This window comes from Lagopus leucura, unplaced genomic scaffold (genome assembly GCF_019238085.1).
Source record: "Lagopus leucura isolate 7727_CA_CO unplaced genomic scaffold, USGS_WTPT01 Super-Scaffold_100001, whole genome shotgun sequence".
NCBI lineage: Eukaryota > Metazoa > Chordata > Aves > Galliformes > Phasianidae > Lagopus > Lagopus leucura.
This window is the reverse complement of record NW_024962262.1, coordinates 71647035-71665399: the sequence shown is the minus strand read 5'-3', so window position 1 is coordinate 71665399 and position 18365 is coordinate 71647035. Positions and strand designations below refer to the sequence as shown.

General features: G+C 43.1%; 2 protein-coding genes across 4 annotated transcripts in view; both read right to left on the bottom strand.

The window, feature by feature from the left end:
* The window catches only part of BRWD1 (bromodomain and WD repeat domain containing 1), a 52189-nt gene extending 43309 nt beyond the window's left edge, over positions 1-8880 (bottom strand). For all 3 annotated transcript variants that reach the window (XM_042867031.1, XM_042867032.1, XM_042867033.1), the window contains exons 1-8: positions 8792-8880; positions 8609-8667; positions 8489-8518; positions 8292-8351; positions 5312-5462; positions 3608-3706; positions 2871-3031; positions 2060-2281 (exon numbers count right to left, since the gene is read on the bottom strand). In XM_042867031.1, the coding sequence (XP_042722965.1) occupies positions 2060-2281; positions 2871-3031; positions 3608-3706; positions 5312-5462; positions 8292-8351; positions 8489-8518; positions 8609-8667; positions 8792-8849 (840 nt within the window). In that variant the 5' untranslated portion in view covers positions 8850-8880. The remainder of the gene's footprint in view (positions 1-2059; positions 2282-2870; positions 3032-3607; positions 3707-5311; positions 5463-8291; positions 8352-8488; positions 8519-8608; positions 8668-8791) is intronic.
* Positions 8881-12480: 3600 nt separating this feature from the next.
* Positions 12481-18237, bottom strand: HMGN1 (high mobility group nucleosome binding domain 1). The gene is made up of 5 exons (XM_042868287.1): positions 18133-18237; positions 17735-17800; positions 17604-17654; positions 15472-15603; positions 12481-13444 (listed from the first exon to the last, which is right to left on the bottom strand). Exons 1-5 carry the CDS (start codon positions 18145-18147, stop codon positions 13394-13396), a joined length of 315 nt encoding a protein of 104 aa, XP_042724221.1. The 5' UTR covers positions 18148-18237; the 3' UTR covers positions 12481-13393.
* Between the last annotated feature and the right edge of the window lie 128 nt (positions 18238-18365).

Here is an 18365-nt window from a genome sequence, read left to right as displayed (position 1 = left end):
AGATTGGTAGTCAGTGAATCAGGAACTCCGGGGAGGCAAAGAACCTCTGTTTAATAAACAAGTTTCTTCTGACTAATTTTTGACATCTATATTTAAGTGTTCAAATTTCAACATACATACAATCACACAAAAATAACTGTAGTTATGCAAAAGACACAGTGAAATTCATTTTCCATTCACATGCCATCTCTCACAAGAACCAGAACATCAGTTGCCTTGCAACATTTGGACATGAAAAAGCAAGATGAACACTTGTTAAACTACTTCTTAACCTATCAACAGCAACTAAAGAATTAACAGAATGTGAGGCACAAATTTTCCTTCTCAAGACAAAATCAGACAGCCATATTCATATAGAGCTTCCATGCAAGTGCGTTTCCCAGTTTCAGTAAGCAACCAAGGAACGTGGCTCTTTGTCTATCAATATGATAGCTAGCTAACCTGCAGGCAGCCCAGCAACTTAAGTTCTACTACTAAAGGTGACTCTCAACTCACCGTATAAAAAACTTTCTTTCTTTCCCCCACACTTGCTTCACATTCTCTACAATTTAAATACTTTCAAACCTTCCACATAAGTGAAATTTATCTTTGAGACTCATGGCCTGCACGCTTCTCATAATCCTTTCACATTCAAAGCATTTCTACACACTGAAGCAGACATAAATAGGTTACATATACAGTTCTCAAGGCCAAGAGGACTTTCTGTGACTTAAGCCACACACAAGAGTTTTCTAAAAGCTCTGCCATCGCTCAGTGGTCTGGCTGTCCTTGTCATATCCTGGCATGCTGACACTGTGTAGAAGTGCCAAGCATGTGTAAGATAGGAGGAAAAAGACTCTGAAACATCCAGGGATTACATTAAACCAGAGCTAGAAACTTCACATTCTGTACCACTAGAACAAAAATTCTACATTGTACTTAGGGACCCCTCTTTCCACTTACGTATATTTATATTTACCACTCATTAACCTTTATGCAAGAACTGATTTTAACTTAGAGAATTTGCAGTACTTACTAACACAAATTACTTACTAACAAATAAAGTTAGTACTTAGATACATCGGAAGGAAGGCATCCAGAGGGTCCTGGATAGGCTGGAGAAGTGGGCCATGTGAACCTAATGAGGTTCAGCAAGGCCAAGTGTAAGGTGTTGCATTTGGGACAGGGTAATCCCAGGCGTTAATACAGACTGGGCAAAGATCTCCTTGAGAACAGCCTTGAGGAGAAGGACCTAGGGGTCCTGATGGATGAGAAGCTGGACACGAGCTAGCAGCGTGCACTTGCAGCCCAGAAAGCCAAATGTGTTCTGGGCTGCACTAAAAAAGGGGTGGCCAGCAGGGAGAGGGAGGTGATGGTCCCCCTCTACTCAGCTCCTGTGAGGCCCCATCTGGTACTGTGTCCAGGCCTGGGGCTCCCAGCACAAGAAAGATGCAGAGCTCTTTCTTGTCCAGTGTCAGGCCACTAAGATGCTCAGAGAGTTGGAGCACCTCTCCTATGAGGAAGGGTTGAGGGAACTGGGCTTGTTTAATTTGGAGAAGAGAAGGCTCCAGGGAGACCTCATTGTGGCCTTCTAATACTTGAAGGGAACCTATAAACAGGAGGGGGTACATCCATTTGCGAGGGTGGATAGTAGTAGGACAAGGGGGAATGGTTTTAAATTAAGACAGGTGAAGCTTAGGTTAGAGATCAGGAGGAATTTTTTCACTCAGATGGTGGTGAAGCACTGGAACAGATTGCCTGAGGAGGCTGTGGATGCCCCATCCCTGGAGGGGCTCAAGGCCAAGCTGGATGTGGCTCTGGGCAGCCTGGTCTGGTGGTTGGTGACCCTGCACACAGCAGGGGGGGTTGACACTAGATGATCATTGTGGTCCTTTTCAACCCAGGCCATTCTATGATACTAGGTCAAGTTGCTTTAAATGCCTGCAGTTTTATTCACAAATTCTTATTTCTCATGTCCAAAGTGTTACATATTACTACAGTTATTTGTTTAACACAACCTCTAATACTATACAAAGTATCTATTAATGACACAAAATGCAAGTACTAATCCAAAATGTACCTGCAATGAGGTAATGGATCCCGTGTGCCCATGGAGGACAGCAACTGGTGCACAAGTTCTCAGGCACCACACTCTGATCATCTTATCACAGCTACCAGCTGCAATCATAGTGTTTTCATAATTGACAGCCATATCAGAAATTTCAGCTGAATGCCCGCGTAATGTGGCAAATAACCGGCCATTATGAGTTGACCAAATCTTTACCAGACAGTCATCTGAACCCTAGAAGGAAACGTACAGATTAGCAGTGTTTAAAAGACATTCAGGATAAGTTTTTCAGTTTCACTTGAAGAATTTTTGTTCATTCAGAGTTTGATACATTTATACATCTGTATAATCAATGAATATAAAGATATTGTAATAATGAAATAAGCAAAAGAGTTTGGCAAAGCAGATTATAATAACAAAAAGAGAATAGATAGAAAGCTTACCCACATCCTGGGCTCACTGCAAAACTCCAGCAGAGGAATCTCCAGAAGAGATCCTTCCCCACTGGTAGCCAGCTCTTAAATGGGTCTAGGAGAGGGGGAGCCAGGCTCCACCCCTTCCAGCAACACAGCTGAATTGCCTTCACCTGTGCTCCCAGGGCTGACTCATTGCTCACCTCAGGTGATCAATCAGAGGTTCAGGCTGTGACTCAGAAGTTCCCATACAACATCTATTTAAAACTATACATGCTACTTGACAAAAATGAAGTTATAAGGAACAGAACATTCAATTACAGTTCAAGATTACACTGCAATCATCACAAGTCTATACCAGGTAAAGAAGAAAGTATGGACTAAATTTACCCGGATTAATTTCAACTCACAGTGAATATTCTATGTCCAGTCCTATCGAATGCAACACAGTACACAGAAGAAAGATGACCAAGAATCCGCCTGTGCATCTTCACATGCTGATACATACTTCCTGGAAATGAAGTACTGAACTTTGCATACCCACTTAGCTGTCTCGCTCGATATACTTCCACTAGAAACAAAGAGATCAGAGAATTAACATTAATATGTAGAACAAGGTTTTTTTCTAAAACATCATTTTGTTTATCACCTGTTAAGGTACTACTTGAGGATATCCTAAAAAGTGACTTTCATACTTTATGAAATCAGATACCTTTTTCTGAAGCTGATTTTTTTTTTAAATGTGTATAGTAAGCAAGACAGCACTTTAAACTTGCTCAGATCCAAACTTCTGTATCCAAATATGGAGAGCCAGATGTTATCTTTTTTTCCCCATGGCTTTCTATGCATTAAATCACACAGGAGACCTCTCCAAAAGCAAACTATTCATAAATGCTAATCTGTAGGTTTACCTACTTAATATATGGACTTTATAAAAGAGAAAGATCTCATCTAGACGCTACTATCACACTAGAACTGTAGGCAGGCCTCTGTACCATATATAAATAACTCCACTTAAGTCATATGAAGTTCTCCAGATAAGCCTCCAGATCCAGTTCTGAGGCACAATTTTCAGTCGTAGTGAGACCAGTTTAAGATGCACATCACATGCTTGTATCAGTAGTGCTGAACTTCAGTAAGCACATACCGAGATTTGGTGGTGTGCCATAGTTGACAGGAAATTCAGGAGGTCTTCCTCTGTGAAGAGCAGCAAATGCAGAGCCTTTCCAAACAGTGTTCCTGCAATCTTGAAAAATCAAGTAGAAGCCTGTCACAAATATAGGTTAAAAATGCAAGGCCAGCTGCAGTTTCAAAGCACAGTAATGAGCGTAACAGTCAGTGGTGGAATAACTACAAAAACTGTAAGACCAGAAGTCCCCAAATGTATCATGAACAACATAGCATAAAAGAAAATGATAAAAAAATTATTTTCTATAATAACAGTGGAGAAAAAACAGGAAAAACAAAGCCAACACAAAACCAAGAACACCAAGAAACCAAAGCCAAGCTTTTGACTGGTGACACAGAACACAAAACTAAATTCTCACCTGGAATTCTTGTACTCACTTTCAAAATAAAGTGTTTAAGATTAAGAAACATCAATAAATATTGTTTTTATATACATCAAATTATTGGACAAGACAATCTCAAGAGGTCCCTTTCAACTTGATGACTCTTCTACTTCTCACAAACAGTCATCTGGACACACTCATGCTAAAATAATTGCAATCCCAATTTTAAGTACAAAACAGTCACTGAATTATTCATAGCTCACCCTTTAAATCTAAGACAGATAACCAAAAAACAAGCACATCCAATAAATCAGTCCCACACCATAGTATCTAATTACCCAAAACTGCACAAATGCATGAACAAACACCTCTCTCCTGAAACATTCAAAGAGGGAAATTTAAAGCCAAAACCTATTTTGTGAAAATCAAATAATCCGTGTGTCTTGTACTGCCAACCACCCACTTTAAATAACAGAAAATGACTTTCTTTCTACAAATGTACAATGTACTAATTTTGAAGGCGTTTGCATTAACCAGGAAAACTATCAAAATAAATGGTGTTACTGTCTCAGGTTGGCACTGAATACAGCACAACAGCTAACACAATTGAAATCCACATGGGCCAATCAATATACTATTCAGAATGCTGTGGATGTTGAAGAAGCAGTACTTGTCTCCTGACGGTTCATTTTATTGCAATAATACTGAAAACAGGCAAGATTCAGCAGCCTTAGCACTCAGAATAATGGTGACTGAAGGAACTGGGGCTGTTTAGTCTGGGGAAAAGGAGGCTGAGGGGTGACCTTATTGCTTTTTTCCAGTATCTGAAAGGTGATTGCAGTGAGAGCAGGGTTGGTCTCTTCTCATTGGTGACAGGATGAGAGGAAATGGCCTTAAGTTGTGCCAGGGTAAGCTTAGGTTGGGTATCAGGAAAAACTTTTTTTACAGAAAGGGTTGTAAAGCACTGGAATAGGCTCCCCAGGGAGGTGGTTGAGTCACCATCCCTGGATGTATTTAAAAACTGTTTGGATGTGGTGCTCAGGGACATGATTTAGTGGATGGCTGTTAGAGTTAGGGTAGGATGGTTAAGTTGTGGTTGGACTTGATGATCTTGAAGGTCTTTTCCAACCTGAGAAATTCTATAATTCTTGAGATGCAGCTTAACACTTCTCCAACAATCAGCACACTGCTATGCTATTAATACGCAGATTGATGGTGCCTTGGTTCATTAAACACAGTACACATGGAGAAAGCCCACTGCCTTCAAAACACTCCAAAAGCACTAAGCAGATACTTAAGAAAATGTATCATATCCATTTCAAATAATAAACAAACCATACCTTTCGCTGTACGGAGCAATGATTGCCTTCCTGCACCAAGTAAGGAATTCACTCTCGAAATGCTGGGTGGTATCTCCTTATCCAGTATTGGGCCAATACGCTTGCAAATTTGTAATAAATGGTCTGGAGCCACATGCTTGTTGGATAGCACCTGACAGAATATTAAAGTCTTAAACACATGTACAGCACATCCTGAAAAGATGAATCTAAAAGCATAAATATTTATAGAAGTATTTGGACAATGTCTAATATGTGTAAATTCAAATTACAAAACAAAAAACCTACCCTGTAGAGCTCTCGTCTAGTGAATTCACAAGTGCTCTCCAAGAATGGGAGAGCTGCAGTAGAAAAAATAAGAAAGTAAAATTGCCTACCTCACATCATTGTTTTAATCACAGAAAGTCCACAGTATTCACACCTGTGTATCTGTTTGTGCAGCACCCTACAATGGGCATCTCCACCTAACACATCTGATTATTTTTAATTGATCAAAAGCAGGTCTTCAGAACTCAAGATCGTGGAAAACTTGGTTGTTATCAAGCCTAAGAATTTATGCAACTACAATTTCAGTTGCACATTACTTGTTAGGTGACTGTCATCTAACGTACAAATAGGCCCTTGGAACAACGCCTACTACACAACACCAGACATCCTTAACTCCTTACACCAAGGGGATCAAAACAATCACTTGTCCATTCAGGAAGATCCCATGCCATCTACATCTAATATTCTAAAATAAGCACACTTCCACAACCACTTAGATGTCTCAGTCAAGAATAACTGTGCAGCTCTACAGTTTAGGACTTTCTTTTTTTTATTCCTCTTTCCCAGGAGATGAGTAAACAAAAATTCCTAATCAAACAATGAAGTTAATCACAATACCACGGAAACTAAACAAAGTTTGCACAGACTTGAGTAAAACAAAGCATTGGTATCATAAATTTACGCTCCAGGGAGGTGCGAATCAGCAGGTACAAATGGACCCACGCCAACTCGACTCTCTGATCCAGCCACGAAAGAACCAGTCGGACCCAAAAGTTGTACTGCTGCTTCAGCAGTGAGGCCATTTCCAGCCAACACACCCAAGAAAAGGAAGCAGGCCCACAACAACAGAGGTATGCGGCCTCCTGCCCACAGTGCTCAAAACTCAGGCAGAACTAGCTCATGCTTATGATGCCATTCCCTCAGCCTAGTGACTGAACTTCAGTGAGAGAAGTCTCCAAGCTGCTGATCTCATCACCAGAGAAGTGGGAATAAAAATACTGTACTCTGCCATGTAAGAGCTGTTAAAGTTGCCCAAATGTAAACTAAGTAATGAGAACAATATGATTTAAGCAATGGCCTAGCAAGTTCTAATAACAATCCAAGTAACATACAAAGTTTTAGGGGGTACAGGCTGTAATTCTGATAGAAGCAGAACAGCTGGAAGTATCAGTAAAAGAAATAACATCCCTACACAGTCAAAGGTATTTCAGCACATCAGCTCCAAAACACTTATGTTCGATTATGAGAAATTACTTGGTAGAAAAAAGGAGGCACTTTTTTATTCTTTCTTTCTAAATTCTGCCTCTTCAGCTAGCACAGAATAGTAACAGACAAGGTATTCAGGGCAGAAAATTCAGCATAACCTGTGTCAGGTCTTATAAGCCATTCTGCTTGCACACCACCATCAGGAAGCTTACATTCTAAATGCAACCACTGACAGAAGCACAGTGACCAAATCAAGCATCTTTTTAAAAGTAGGTTCACTCATCTTTCGAAAGGAGCAGTTAAACTGTTTCTCCAATTCAACAATAGACAGAAACAACTGCACCACAACTGCTGTTGTTTGCATCACTGCAAATTCAGTGATACCAGCTGAACAAGAAGTTCCCAAAGCCCCTCAAAAATCAGAAGACAGATTCTGAATATTCTGAAATACTACTGCCCTGTACAGATACTTCTTTTAAATTGGACAGGAAAAAGAGAGAGAGATGACACATGTTGAAGAATTCATCTGACAACCTGAAATGCACACGGAAACCTGCACTGAGGTTAGAGAAGCCCACCCTTCTACAAGTACCATAACTTTTTACCAAAAGAACTAAGCTCAAAGAAGAATAATAATGAAAATAAATAAAAACCTTTCAAACTCAATCCTACTTTCACATTTGCTAAATTTGAGTCAGAGCTTGACAGAATTCCTGTTTAGCAAGACCTGGCCTTCTGGTGACTTAAATAATTCAGTTAAGGCCTCATTTGCTCTCCCAAACACATTGACAACTGAAAGAAATGGAACACAGTTTACCATCTGAAGCAGTGCTTAAATTAAGACAGTGTTTTTAAAAAAATGTCACTCTCCCTCTACACAGATACAACCTTGAGACGTTTAGATGTGACACAGGAGGTATGAGGGGTACAACTACAGCATGCAGACTGACAGGTAAGGGAGCTGCCCGTTAACCCTACATGCCCCAATTTTAGGAGGTGGCAATACATCAGTGGCAGATTGCTTTAATGGAGTACATGCCGTACGGTGGCCACAGCTGTCTTACTGCCGTTTAGAACAGCGCGCAGCCAGAGAGAGCACTCACACGAACCACAACCACCGATTTCGGAGCGGCGATTTCATTTCCTAATCCGCTGCAGGGGGAGCGATGAAGGAAGCCGACCAGAAAATCATTACCGTCCAATCACAACGCTCCTAACAATCTCGCCGGCGGAACTCCGCAATGAAAGCCGGCTGCGGGTTGGCTGCTGCCCGCACGCAGACGGCGGCGTGCACCGCCGCACCGCGCCGGGCTCCACCTCTGCTATGTAAACAATATCCCAACGTACGGCACGGCACGGCCGGGGTACGGACCGCCGGGGGAACCCCAACAGAGCCAACCCCAACGGAGCGAGATTGGGGAAACGAAGAGCCGGGCCCTCCTTACAGGGAACGTGCCCGGCGCCAACGTTACCGTCCGAGCCAAAAGTTTTTAAAACGAGAAAGTCTCACCAGTTCTTCGTAACTTCTATAATGCTCGTTGCCTTCCCAATCCAACCTTTTAGGAAGCAGCTAAACCGAGAAAAAGAGGGAAAAAAAAAAAAAAAATTAAAGGGGAAAAGGCAGGATTTCATCAGCACGAGGCGCGCTGAGGGGAGGTCCGGACACCACGCAGCGCTCGGGCGGGGCTCTGGGGGCGGCTCACGCACCTGGTGCTGCTCCAGCTCCTGCACCAGCACCTGCGGGGACACACAGAGCGGTCAGCGCGGCCGTTGGCGCGCACAGCCCCGGGCTCCCTTCCCTTCCTCCCGCCCGCCCCACGCACTCACCCGCAGCGTCCCGCGGCACGGCCCGGTGCTGAGAAAGCGGGCGATGAGGAAGTAGAGCTCTGCGGGAGAGACGGAGGGAGATAGACGGGAGTGAGCGAGGCGGGGGCCACGGGGGCGGCTGTAATCCATCGCCGCCCTCGAGAAGATGGCGGCAGGGAGCAGCGGCCCGCGGCCCGCCGTTACCTGACTCAATGAGCGGCGGCGACGCGCCGAAGCCGGAGGAAGCCGAGGACTCGGCCATGGCGGCTGCCGCGCTCAGGACTCGGCGGCGTCTGAGGCGGGCAGGGCCCGGCCCGGCATAGCCCTGTCAGCGCGCCCCTCCCCCGCGCCCCCCCGCGCCCTCTCTCTCTCTCTCTCGCGCTCTCTCTCTCGCATCCGTGCGCGCCGCCCCCCGTCGGACGCCTTCTCGCGCTCCGGCTCTCCCCTCCCCCTGCGCCGCCGCTCAGCGCAGCCTCAGCGCCTCCGCCGCCATCGCCGCCTCTCCAACTGCCACGGCGCCGCTGCCGCCACCTGCGCCCTGCGCGTTCCCAGAGGGCGGGGGAAAAAAGTAGTTCCCCGTATCCGGGAGTCCCGCGGGGAGAGCTCGTCGGGGAGAGGGAGCGGAGAGAGAGGAGCCGCGGTACAACGTGCAGTGAGGGGCGGCGGGGCGGCGAGAGGGAAGCGGGGAGAGGGCCGGCGGAGGACGGAGATTTCGGGCGCGGAAGGATTACGCGAGGAGACCAGCGGTGACGGAACGAGTGTGGGCGGGGCCGCCCCGTGCGCTGGGCGGTGTCACGGGCAGAGTGGAGGGTGTCCGGTCCGCTTCGCTGAGGTTCGCCGAGGGCAGGGGGTTGTCCGGGCTGGGCCAGCACCACAGGCACAACACGATAAACAGGCACTGTGCCTGCTATACAGCCCGCTCGGCCACTTGTGGGAGTCTGGCGCGTAGACTGGTGTAGAGCAGCCCCCCTCCCAACCAGCGCGTGGATCGCAGAGGTTGGAAAAGACCTTAGGATCGCTAAGTCCAAGCACCACGCTCGTTGCCCGCGTCCCTCAGTGCCACAGCCCCACTGCTCTTGAACACCTCCCTGGGCAGCCTGTGCCACTGCATCACTGCTCTTGCTGAGAAGAATTTTTTTCTGAATATCCAGTCTGAACTTCTCTGGTGCAACTTGAGGCCGTTTCCTCTTAACCCATTGCTGTTACGTGAGAGAGAAGCCCGACCCACACCTCACCACAAACTCCTTGCACTCCACGACTTCCTGAAGGGAGGTTGTGAAGAGGGGTTTGACCTCCCAGGCAACAAACAGGACCCAAGAAAATGGCCACAAGTTGTGCCAGAGGAGGTTTAGGTTAGACATAAGGAAAAACTTTCAGAGTGGTCAGGCACTGGAATGGCTGCCCAGGGAGGTGGTGGAGTCACCGTCCCTGGCAGTGTTCAAGAGGCGTCTGGATGAGGAGCTGCGAGATATGGTTTAGTGCTTGTGGTAGCAGTGGTAATGGAAGGACAGTTGGATTAAATGATCTTGCAGGTCATTTCCAACCTTATGATTCTGTGATTCCCCTCAGGCAGCTGTAGAGAGTAACGAGATCACCCCGAGCCTCCTCCAGGCTAAACAACCCCAGTTCCCTCAGCTGCTCCCTATCAGACTTGTGCTCCAGACCTTCAAGCACATCTGTGTGATTAGACCACCTCACAGAAACGTGTTTTGAAAAGGATGGTTCTCCTTATGTGCTATACGTAATTCTGAAGTTTAACGGTCACTCCATTCCTTCGTCACACCGACCAAAGGTCCCTCACGTTATAAAAGAAACCCATGAGACTCACACATAAATTCCACTCCCATTCTCCACCTGCATGACTGGCACCTGGTGCTCATACACACCCTTCCTCATCTTCCTTGTAGCTGAAGTGCTGTGGGTTTTTTCTTTTTCCCCCCCTTTACTTGTTGTCATTTCAAGCTCTGTGGAGAAATATACTATTATTTCTTCTATACTTTCATTGCCATAACCGTACTCTTTACGGAATTCAACTGCTAAGCTTGAAATTAGACTTCCTTAACTGGACTGCTTATAATGACTAAACAGTGCTTCACTCTTTTTCTTCTTTCTTCATAATATGCCCCACCACTACTTATCTTTACAGTAAAAGCTAAGAGAACCCTTTCATGCCAGTTGTCACAATTCAGCTCTGATGAAATAAGCACAGACAGATGTGAAAGGTCTTCCTGTCTATTGCAGAATGAGAAGTCATAGTTGAATCACCTCCACTTCCTACAGAAACACATTTCATTCCTTACTGCATCAACACCAGCTTGTACTGCTCAAAACAAACCAGGGCTTCTATGCTCCTGACGCAAGCATCTCCCTTTGTTTTTTTCAGTGAGCACTTCCACCCTGTGAAAGGTGTTGCTGATTTATCCATAAGTCCTTTCACTTGCAGAATAAAATGAGGGAGGCTTTTTGTCTCCAAGAGTAAATTACTTGGGAATTACGTAACAGTCTTAGAGATGAGGTGTTGAAGTCAACAGCATCTCAACATTGGAGACTCAAAACATGTGAGAAGCAGGCATTCAGTAGAGGTATGAGGTTATTTGGGGATACTTACTGGCAACATTATTAGTCATTGAACTGATATTTCTGATTTGCTAAAAAAACACACACACACAAAAGAAACAGAGCACATAAGCAGCTGTGTCTCCTTACTACAAAAATAAGCAGTCAAATAAGGTAATTGGGGGAGGAAAAGGTATAGAAAAAGTGACAAATTTAGTTCAAGTCTTTAAAAATATCACAGAATTTGAAGTCAAAGCCAGGTGCGTTCTGCTCAGAACACAGCTGTGGTGGGACAGGACCAGAAGCACATTGTGAGTCAGTGTTGAAAGACATCCTCTATTATAAGGAAAACCTAAACATTTCTTAAGTATGTAAGATGGAAAAATGGTAAAATGCTGTATCCTATGAAAGCATTTGAGGAAGTGCTTCAGTGAAAGCATTCTTTGAGAAAGTAAGTTAGAGGTGAAACTTAGGTGACTTCAGAAGAAACTGGCAAGTTGGCACCAAAGTGAAGAGGATGCAGCTGCTGTACTTGCAGGTTTTGTATATGAGCATAAAAAATTCTCATTCAAGAGGAAAAAGAAGAAACTTGCTTTTTGATCTTGACTCCTCCCAAGCCAAGGCTGACAGTTATCCGACTGGCATCAAACAGACTGATCAGATAAAGCTGTGTACATGCTGCAATACGGCAAAATAAAGTACAGGGTGGGGAATCAAGTGCACTCTGGGAGAACTGAAATGATACAGTAGGTCTCATTTTTTACTTTAAGTAACATATACTTAGTTTGTCCCCTTCTCATGAAAGGCTGTTAAATCTTAACAAAATTGATTGTTTTCTTCTAAGAGAATCAGGCCAGTTTTGTGCTACATGAATGACCTCTCAGCATGGTTATGTTTTACTTTTATTTGAATCCATGCTCTGTCAACTTGCAGATCTATATAGCAGGCACAGCTGCTTACAGCAGGCTACGCTCACGTAGCAGCTCATCTGCACAAGAAAGTTTTCTTCTTCTTCCCTCACAGCTCTTGGCCAAATTCTTACACTCCTTATCTTTTGTGGGTTCCATTACGTAAACTGCTGACTGCTTGAGAAGTTCACAATCCAGGCTCATTTTATTTTGTGCATTACTTACGCACATAAATGCTGAACAGAGAAAAATATCTGGTGCTTATGAAGTTTGTTTTTTTTAAAAAGGTACCAGAAGCAACAGTACGTTACCAGCTCTCAAACAAGAAGTTCAGATAAGGCTACAATTACAGTTTTCTACTTGCTGCTCACCCCTGCATTACTACCTGTAAGTAGCAGTTTTTAACAACATAAAAAATACAGTTCAGAATCAAAGCCAGTAGGGTTTTTATTCATTGCTTTCCAACAGAAGCACAAGTTCAATGACCGCACCCCCTTATACTCTGAGTTGTTGTAGTCAATGCAAGAGCTCTAGAAACATTCTTTCTTAATCAAGATTTATTTGGCTTTTGTTTGGTGATCACAGACACTACAATTTTACAATTGTTCTTATTCACATAGTTTCTTTTTAATATAAAAACTATAATTTTATTTTTTTCTAAGCCTATTTCAAATATTTTTCATTTGGACTTTGTAGACAAGCTCTCCTTTAAAACTAGATGTGAAGTACCAGCTGACATTCAGTCTATCAGTGAGAAACTATTACCTATTCAGTATTTAAAGATAAAAGTTTCCAGTCTTTCACGTAGCAGTTACAAAGTTGTTGGAAAAAATAAACCTACACCTACCAAAAATAACTTTGTCACAGATATACATTACTGGTCAAGAAATCCAACACTAGGGAGCAGTTCATGAGATAAGCAACTCTACTGATGGTACAACCATAGATAAATAACTGAAACGTTCAGACGTTCTCAACATATTACAAGTTCCGATGTCTGTGTGTGCGCTTCGTTTAGTAGGACAGAAAAACTCTTCCTCCCAGTCTATGGAACGAGAAGCCGCATTAAGACTTCAAAAACCTCTCCATTTTGTAACGTCCCGTTAATTTCTGGTTTCATAGAAAACAGACAACCAGTACATGATTTTACCACTTAAAAAATCATTTACACTTATCTAAATATGTAAAAAAATGGATTGAGTTGGGATTCTCTCCTTTTAAAAACGTGTTTTTTAGAACTACCAAAAAACTTGCATTTACAAAATAGTTGATAAAAATATTCCTCTGAATTGTACAAGAAGAAAAGTATAAGGATCACCAATTAAAGACTTGGTACCAGATGTTATTCAGACTTCACTTCTTCTTTCTCTACTGCTGCATCAGACGTTGGGGTCTGAAAAAGAAGAGGGGAAAAAACCAAACATTTCAATGCAAAATGTTTCAAAGTAATGCAGACTTTTAGTTCACAGTGTTTTTAACGCACACATTAGGCAACCTGACATACAGAACAACCGTGACTTGCTTCTATACAGCATGCTTTGTAGTCTTAATGAATTGGAACTACGGTGTGCTTATTTCTCTTGGATAACGCTCTACTAAACTCAAGTTTTCCCTAAAGGGCTTCTATCAGCTCGGGTGCAGCAGTATGGATTTCAGAATGTTGATGCAGTACCACTCAATCTACATTTAAAACATTTCTTAAGAAAAAAAATGTTTCAATAATTACTGCCTTGCTGAAATAAAAAAATTACCTAACAAGCTGAAATCCTTGCATATATTGTGATTAAAACAAACATTATGGATGTACTTCATGTATTTAAATGCAGCACTGTTAACACTTTCAAATCTCCCTATATTTTAAGGCAAGTAATATATAGGCACTCAGTACCACAGTAAAATTACATCATTGAAAAAATACTGAATGTAGCACAACCAAACTGTTTTTATATCAAGCTTCTATATGTTGTACCTCAACTTCAGGACAGGTTCATACAAACTTAACTGATTACAGCTGTGAGTCCATCTGGACTAGAAAACTGTTTCCTCTTGCAGTATAGTTTAAAAAGAGGAATTCAATGTAAACATTTAATTTCATTATCCTAAAGGTTTACAGAAGTACCAGCAGAATATTCTGGTTAATTATAGCAGTACCAAATCAGAAACCCTAACACCTGCTAACTGTCCTTACTGCCACCTAGGAGAAGCCTTTTGAAGGATGAAGTACAGAAGCTTCCCCCCCCCCAAAGACATTATGCTCTTTTTAACATAAGAATTCACTGCCCTTTCATGAGATACTGAAGCATTATATTAATTCAGCAATTTTGACTGGTGTGACCAACCTGAAGATGTGTTCCCCAAATAATCATCCATTCCTTAGATTTATATCTCCTTTAACTGGTATATTAAACAAACTACAGGTGAAAAATATTGCCAAATTTAGCTTTCTCTGGCATTACCAAAATATCATGTACACAAATGGAAAAACCAAACTGTGCAATGCTAATACATTGACAGAGCCACACTTAAGCCTACCAAAGAATTCATATTTACAGCACAACCTAGACACAAAAAGCATAAAGTTTGCAAATAAAGAATGTCAATCCAAAGTTGTCTTGCCCACTCAAGTATTACTCTGTACCTTCCTTACCCAAGAAAACCACTATGTACCTGAAGGCCAAATACTCTTTTCTCTCGTTGAAGATACATTTGCACATGAAAAAAAAATTATTTTTTTATTTAAAAAAGGAAGCAGGAAAAATAAATCATATTTAGATTAATAAATCCTCTGATTACATGACCAAACTCAACTGATTAACTGAAATGAACTAGGCAGCCAATAATGCAGTAATTTGAGAGTAATTCTAAGCATGTTACTACACGAAAGCTGGATTTATCCAATTGTTAACAGCTCATCAAACAGGAGGCACTGCCTCTCTCAACAGATCTTGTCCTAAAGTGATGCCCACCATCCAGAAAAAAAAAGCAAGGTGAAGGATATTTTTATTTAGTACAAAAAAACTTCAGCCATAGAGTCATTTTAGCAGAGTATTACAACCAAGGCTGATTTGGCCCATTTCTCAACAACTATTAGTCATCCTTGTACTTCTTTTCCCCTTCTCCCTCTATGAGCCTTATCAGCAGGCAAAACAGCTCCTTGCTAAAGGATGTTATCCTGTACTGGGATTTGGGTAAGATTTTCACCATTTGTTTTCATGTCAAGGACTGTTACAACATCACTGCAACTCTTTTGAGTGCAACCAGAATTTCCCTGGTTTATCTACTAATGTTTCAATAACCAACAGTTTTCTTTGCACAGAAATAGATTCTAGTTTAAGTACTATCTGCTTCTCTAACAGTTGTATGCCTATACTAGTTACAGTAAGTTATCCAGCTGTTTTAGACCAAAGAATACAACTTTACCTCCTCACTTTTAGTTTCTCCATTTTCTGCAGGCAAGTTGTCCTTTATCTGCTCTTGGTTTGTCTCTTCAGTCTGTTTTCCTTTAGGCCCCTTTTTCCCCTTTGATTGAGCTTTCTTGTTCTCAGATTTATCCTACAATTAAATGAAATGAATTCATATAACCTATACCATAAATTTTGAAAGTAATTAAACAAAAACAAGATGGACTTGGCAAACACCAAGAGCTACTATTAAGGAGCTAATACATATATACTTCCCTGAATAGCACATATTATAAATATGTTATGCTCACAGAATTTAGGATCACTCTTTTATACAGTAACTAAAAGCACTGCTTAGAGTGGTGCAAACCCACTGAAAAACCTATCAAAGACAAAAAACAATAGTAATTAATTCCAGTGGAGAGTCAGAGCAATTTGTCATACGTGGTTTAATCTCTTGTGACATATTAAAAATCATTAACATAAAGTACAAAATCCATCGGTGAACTCATTCCACTTTGTATACACCAAACCCTTCAGTCTCGTTTTTTTCTTTTGTATTGACAGGTGAGAATTTCAGTAACTTATCCTAAATGGATGAACAATTGCAGGTATCATTTTCAGCACTCCTTTACAAGTATCTCAGTCATGTCTTCTGCACCTGGCATCCCTGTTGTTAAATGGGTTGGAGAAAAGTATTCGCTTAAGAGCAATCTTACCATAAAAATTTAACATATCTTCCCAAACATTCCACACAGCAACCAAGTACTACAGAGATCCAGCTGGTCCAGATGCTTATAAAACACCTGTGTCAATCTTAATTGATGTCGAAGTAGTTTTTGACAAAATTAGCACTGGTATTTACAGATCCTAACAAAAGTTTTCAATAAAAGACAAACTATAACACCTCTGGCAGATACAATCTGTGCCAAGAATGTAATCCATTTATACTTCTAAGCAGACAACTACTATAATGACCTACCTTAAGATGTATCTGATCTCATTAAAAATAGTGTGCATTCCACATCTGTTTGTCAGTGTATATCCTACTATATATCCTGTATATCCTAATTTACTGTCTCTGAACTAAAATCTACTGAGGAAGAAAAAATCATTTTTGTTTATTCTATGTATAGTAGAAATATGCACTTCTGATTATTACGAGAAACCATCATGCTACATGTATCCATACTTCATTTTCACTCCAAGTGTTCATCCTCACAAAAACAAACAAGAAACCACCACCACCAAAAATCACCATCATGTTACTGTGCTACCATACACAAGCAACTTTTTAATACACATTTAAATACATTACCTATTGTATACGAATGCACATGCAAATTATTATCTTCACAATAATAGAATTCTGTGAAATTCTGCAATCACTAAGCAGAAGTTCTAAGTGCTTTACATCACTGCATGCAAACATGCAGTAAGGAATACGACATGTAGAGGGTGCAGTGTGAAAAATAAACAAGGGAAAAAATGCTGAAACATCACCTACATTGTCACTGTGGACAAAACATCAGAAATGCTTTTCTCCCATGTTTAGAAAATATCTTTTATTTTTAACCCCCCCTCCCCAGTGCACTGAGATAAAATAGACTGTACCTAATGAAAGAAAAATCACAAAAAAAGTTATGAATGTTAGTACTCAGTATCACTAATCCAGATGACAAGCAACTTCACAGCATGTAGACTTCTGGTATTTTCTAAATGTTAGTCAATGAGATGCACCATGCAGACACTCGGGGGGAAAAAACAGAGAACTGGAGCTGAAATAAAATTAGAAAGCTTCACCAAAGTTCTTAGGTTTAAAACTCAGAGAATGAGAGCACATTCATGTTCAAAGCACTGGAATGAAGGCGAGTGTAGCACTGCTAAGGAATTATTAAAGTGAAAATATCAAAAACTCTGCAAAGCATCTTATCTTGCCGTCTTTGAAATGATCCCAAGCCATATGCTTGAAGAAAAAAAGAGACAAGTAAGACCCAAATGCTTGAAACCACACAGAAGCCAAAAACACATACACTGCACACACTGACCTGCCACCAGATACAGACCTTCGTTTCTTTAAAAAAAAAAAAAACAACAATGCTGCCCACACAGCCCCTGCTCCCCTCTCCCCCATCGCCCCCAGGCTCTCACCTTCGCCGCCAACGCCTTGGCTTTGGGCTCCGCTTTGTCAGGCGCAGGCTTCTGAAGAGAAAGCAGAAGCAGAGCTCGGTTCAGCTGCAGACACACCATCCCCCGCCCCGCCGGTGCCGGCCGGTACTCACGGCGGACAGCCGCGCCGATCTCCTCTTCGGTACCTCCTCAGCAGCCTCCGCGCCACCGGCGGCCACCTGCCAATGCAAACGGCGCGCATCAGACGGCGCGTGCGCGGTGCGCAGAGGGAGGCGGGCCGGCTGGGAGCACGTGATGCGCCGCTCGGCCCGCCCCTTCTCTCCGCCGCCGCTTTCGGATCGCGAGCCTCGGCCGGGCGCCCGTCGCGCCCCGCCGAACCTTCCAGACGACGCCGCTGAAGAGAGCGGCGGTGCTCGGCGCCGGCCGTCTTCGGCGCGATGCCCTGCCGGCGACTTCAGCCGGGCGGCGACAGCAGTTCCCCTCGTTCCCCTTTTCTCCTCGTCCCCCACGCCCAGCGTCCCCCGTCTCCGCTGTTTCCCCCGCGCTTCACCTTTCTCTTCGGCATGGCGAAGCGCGCGGCGGCTCCCGCCCGGCTTCTGCTGCGCGCTGAGTGCCTCACCGCCAGGCGCTGCGGCCGCCCTCCCGCCCGCCGCGCTGCGCAGGGAAACCGCCCCCCCCCATCCCAGCAGCGCCAGCGGCGCCGCAACAGGATCCAGCCGGATTGGCGGAGGAGAGGCGGGGCAGGGGGCGACGCGCCCCGCGCTCGGCGGCGGCCGGCAGCGC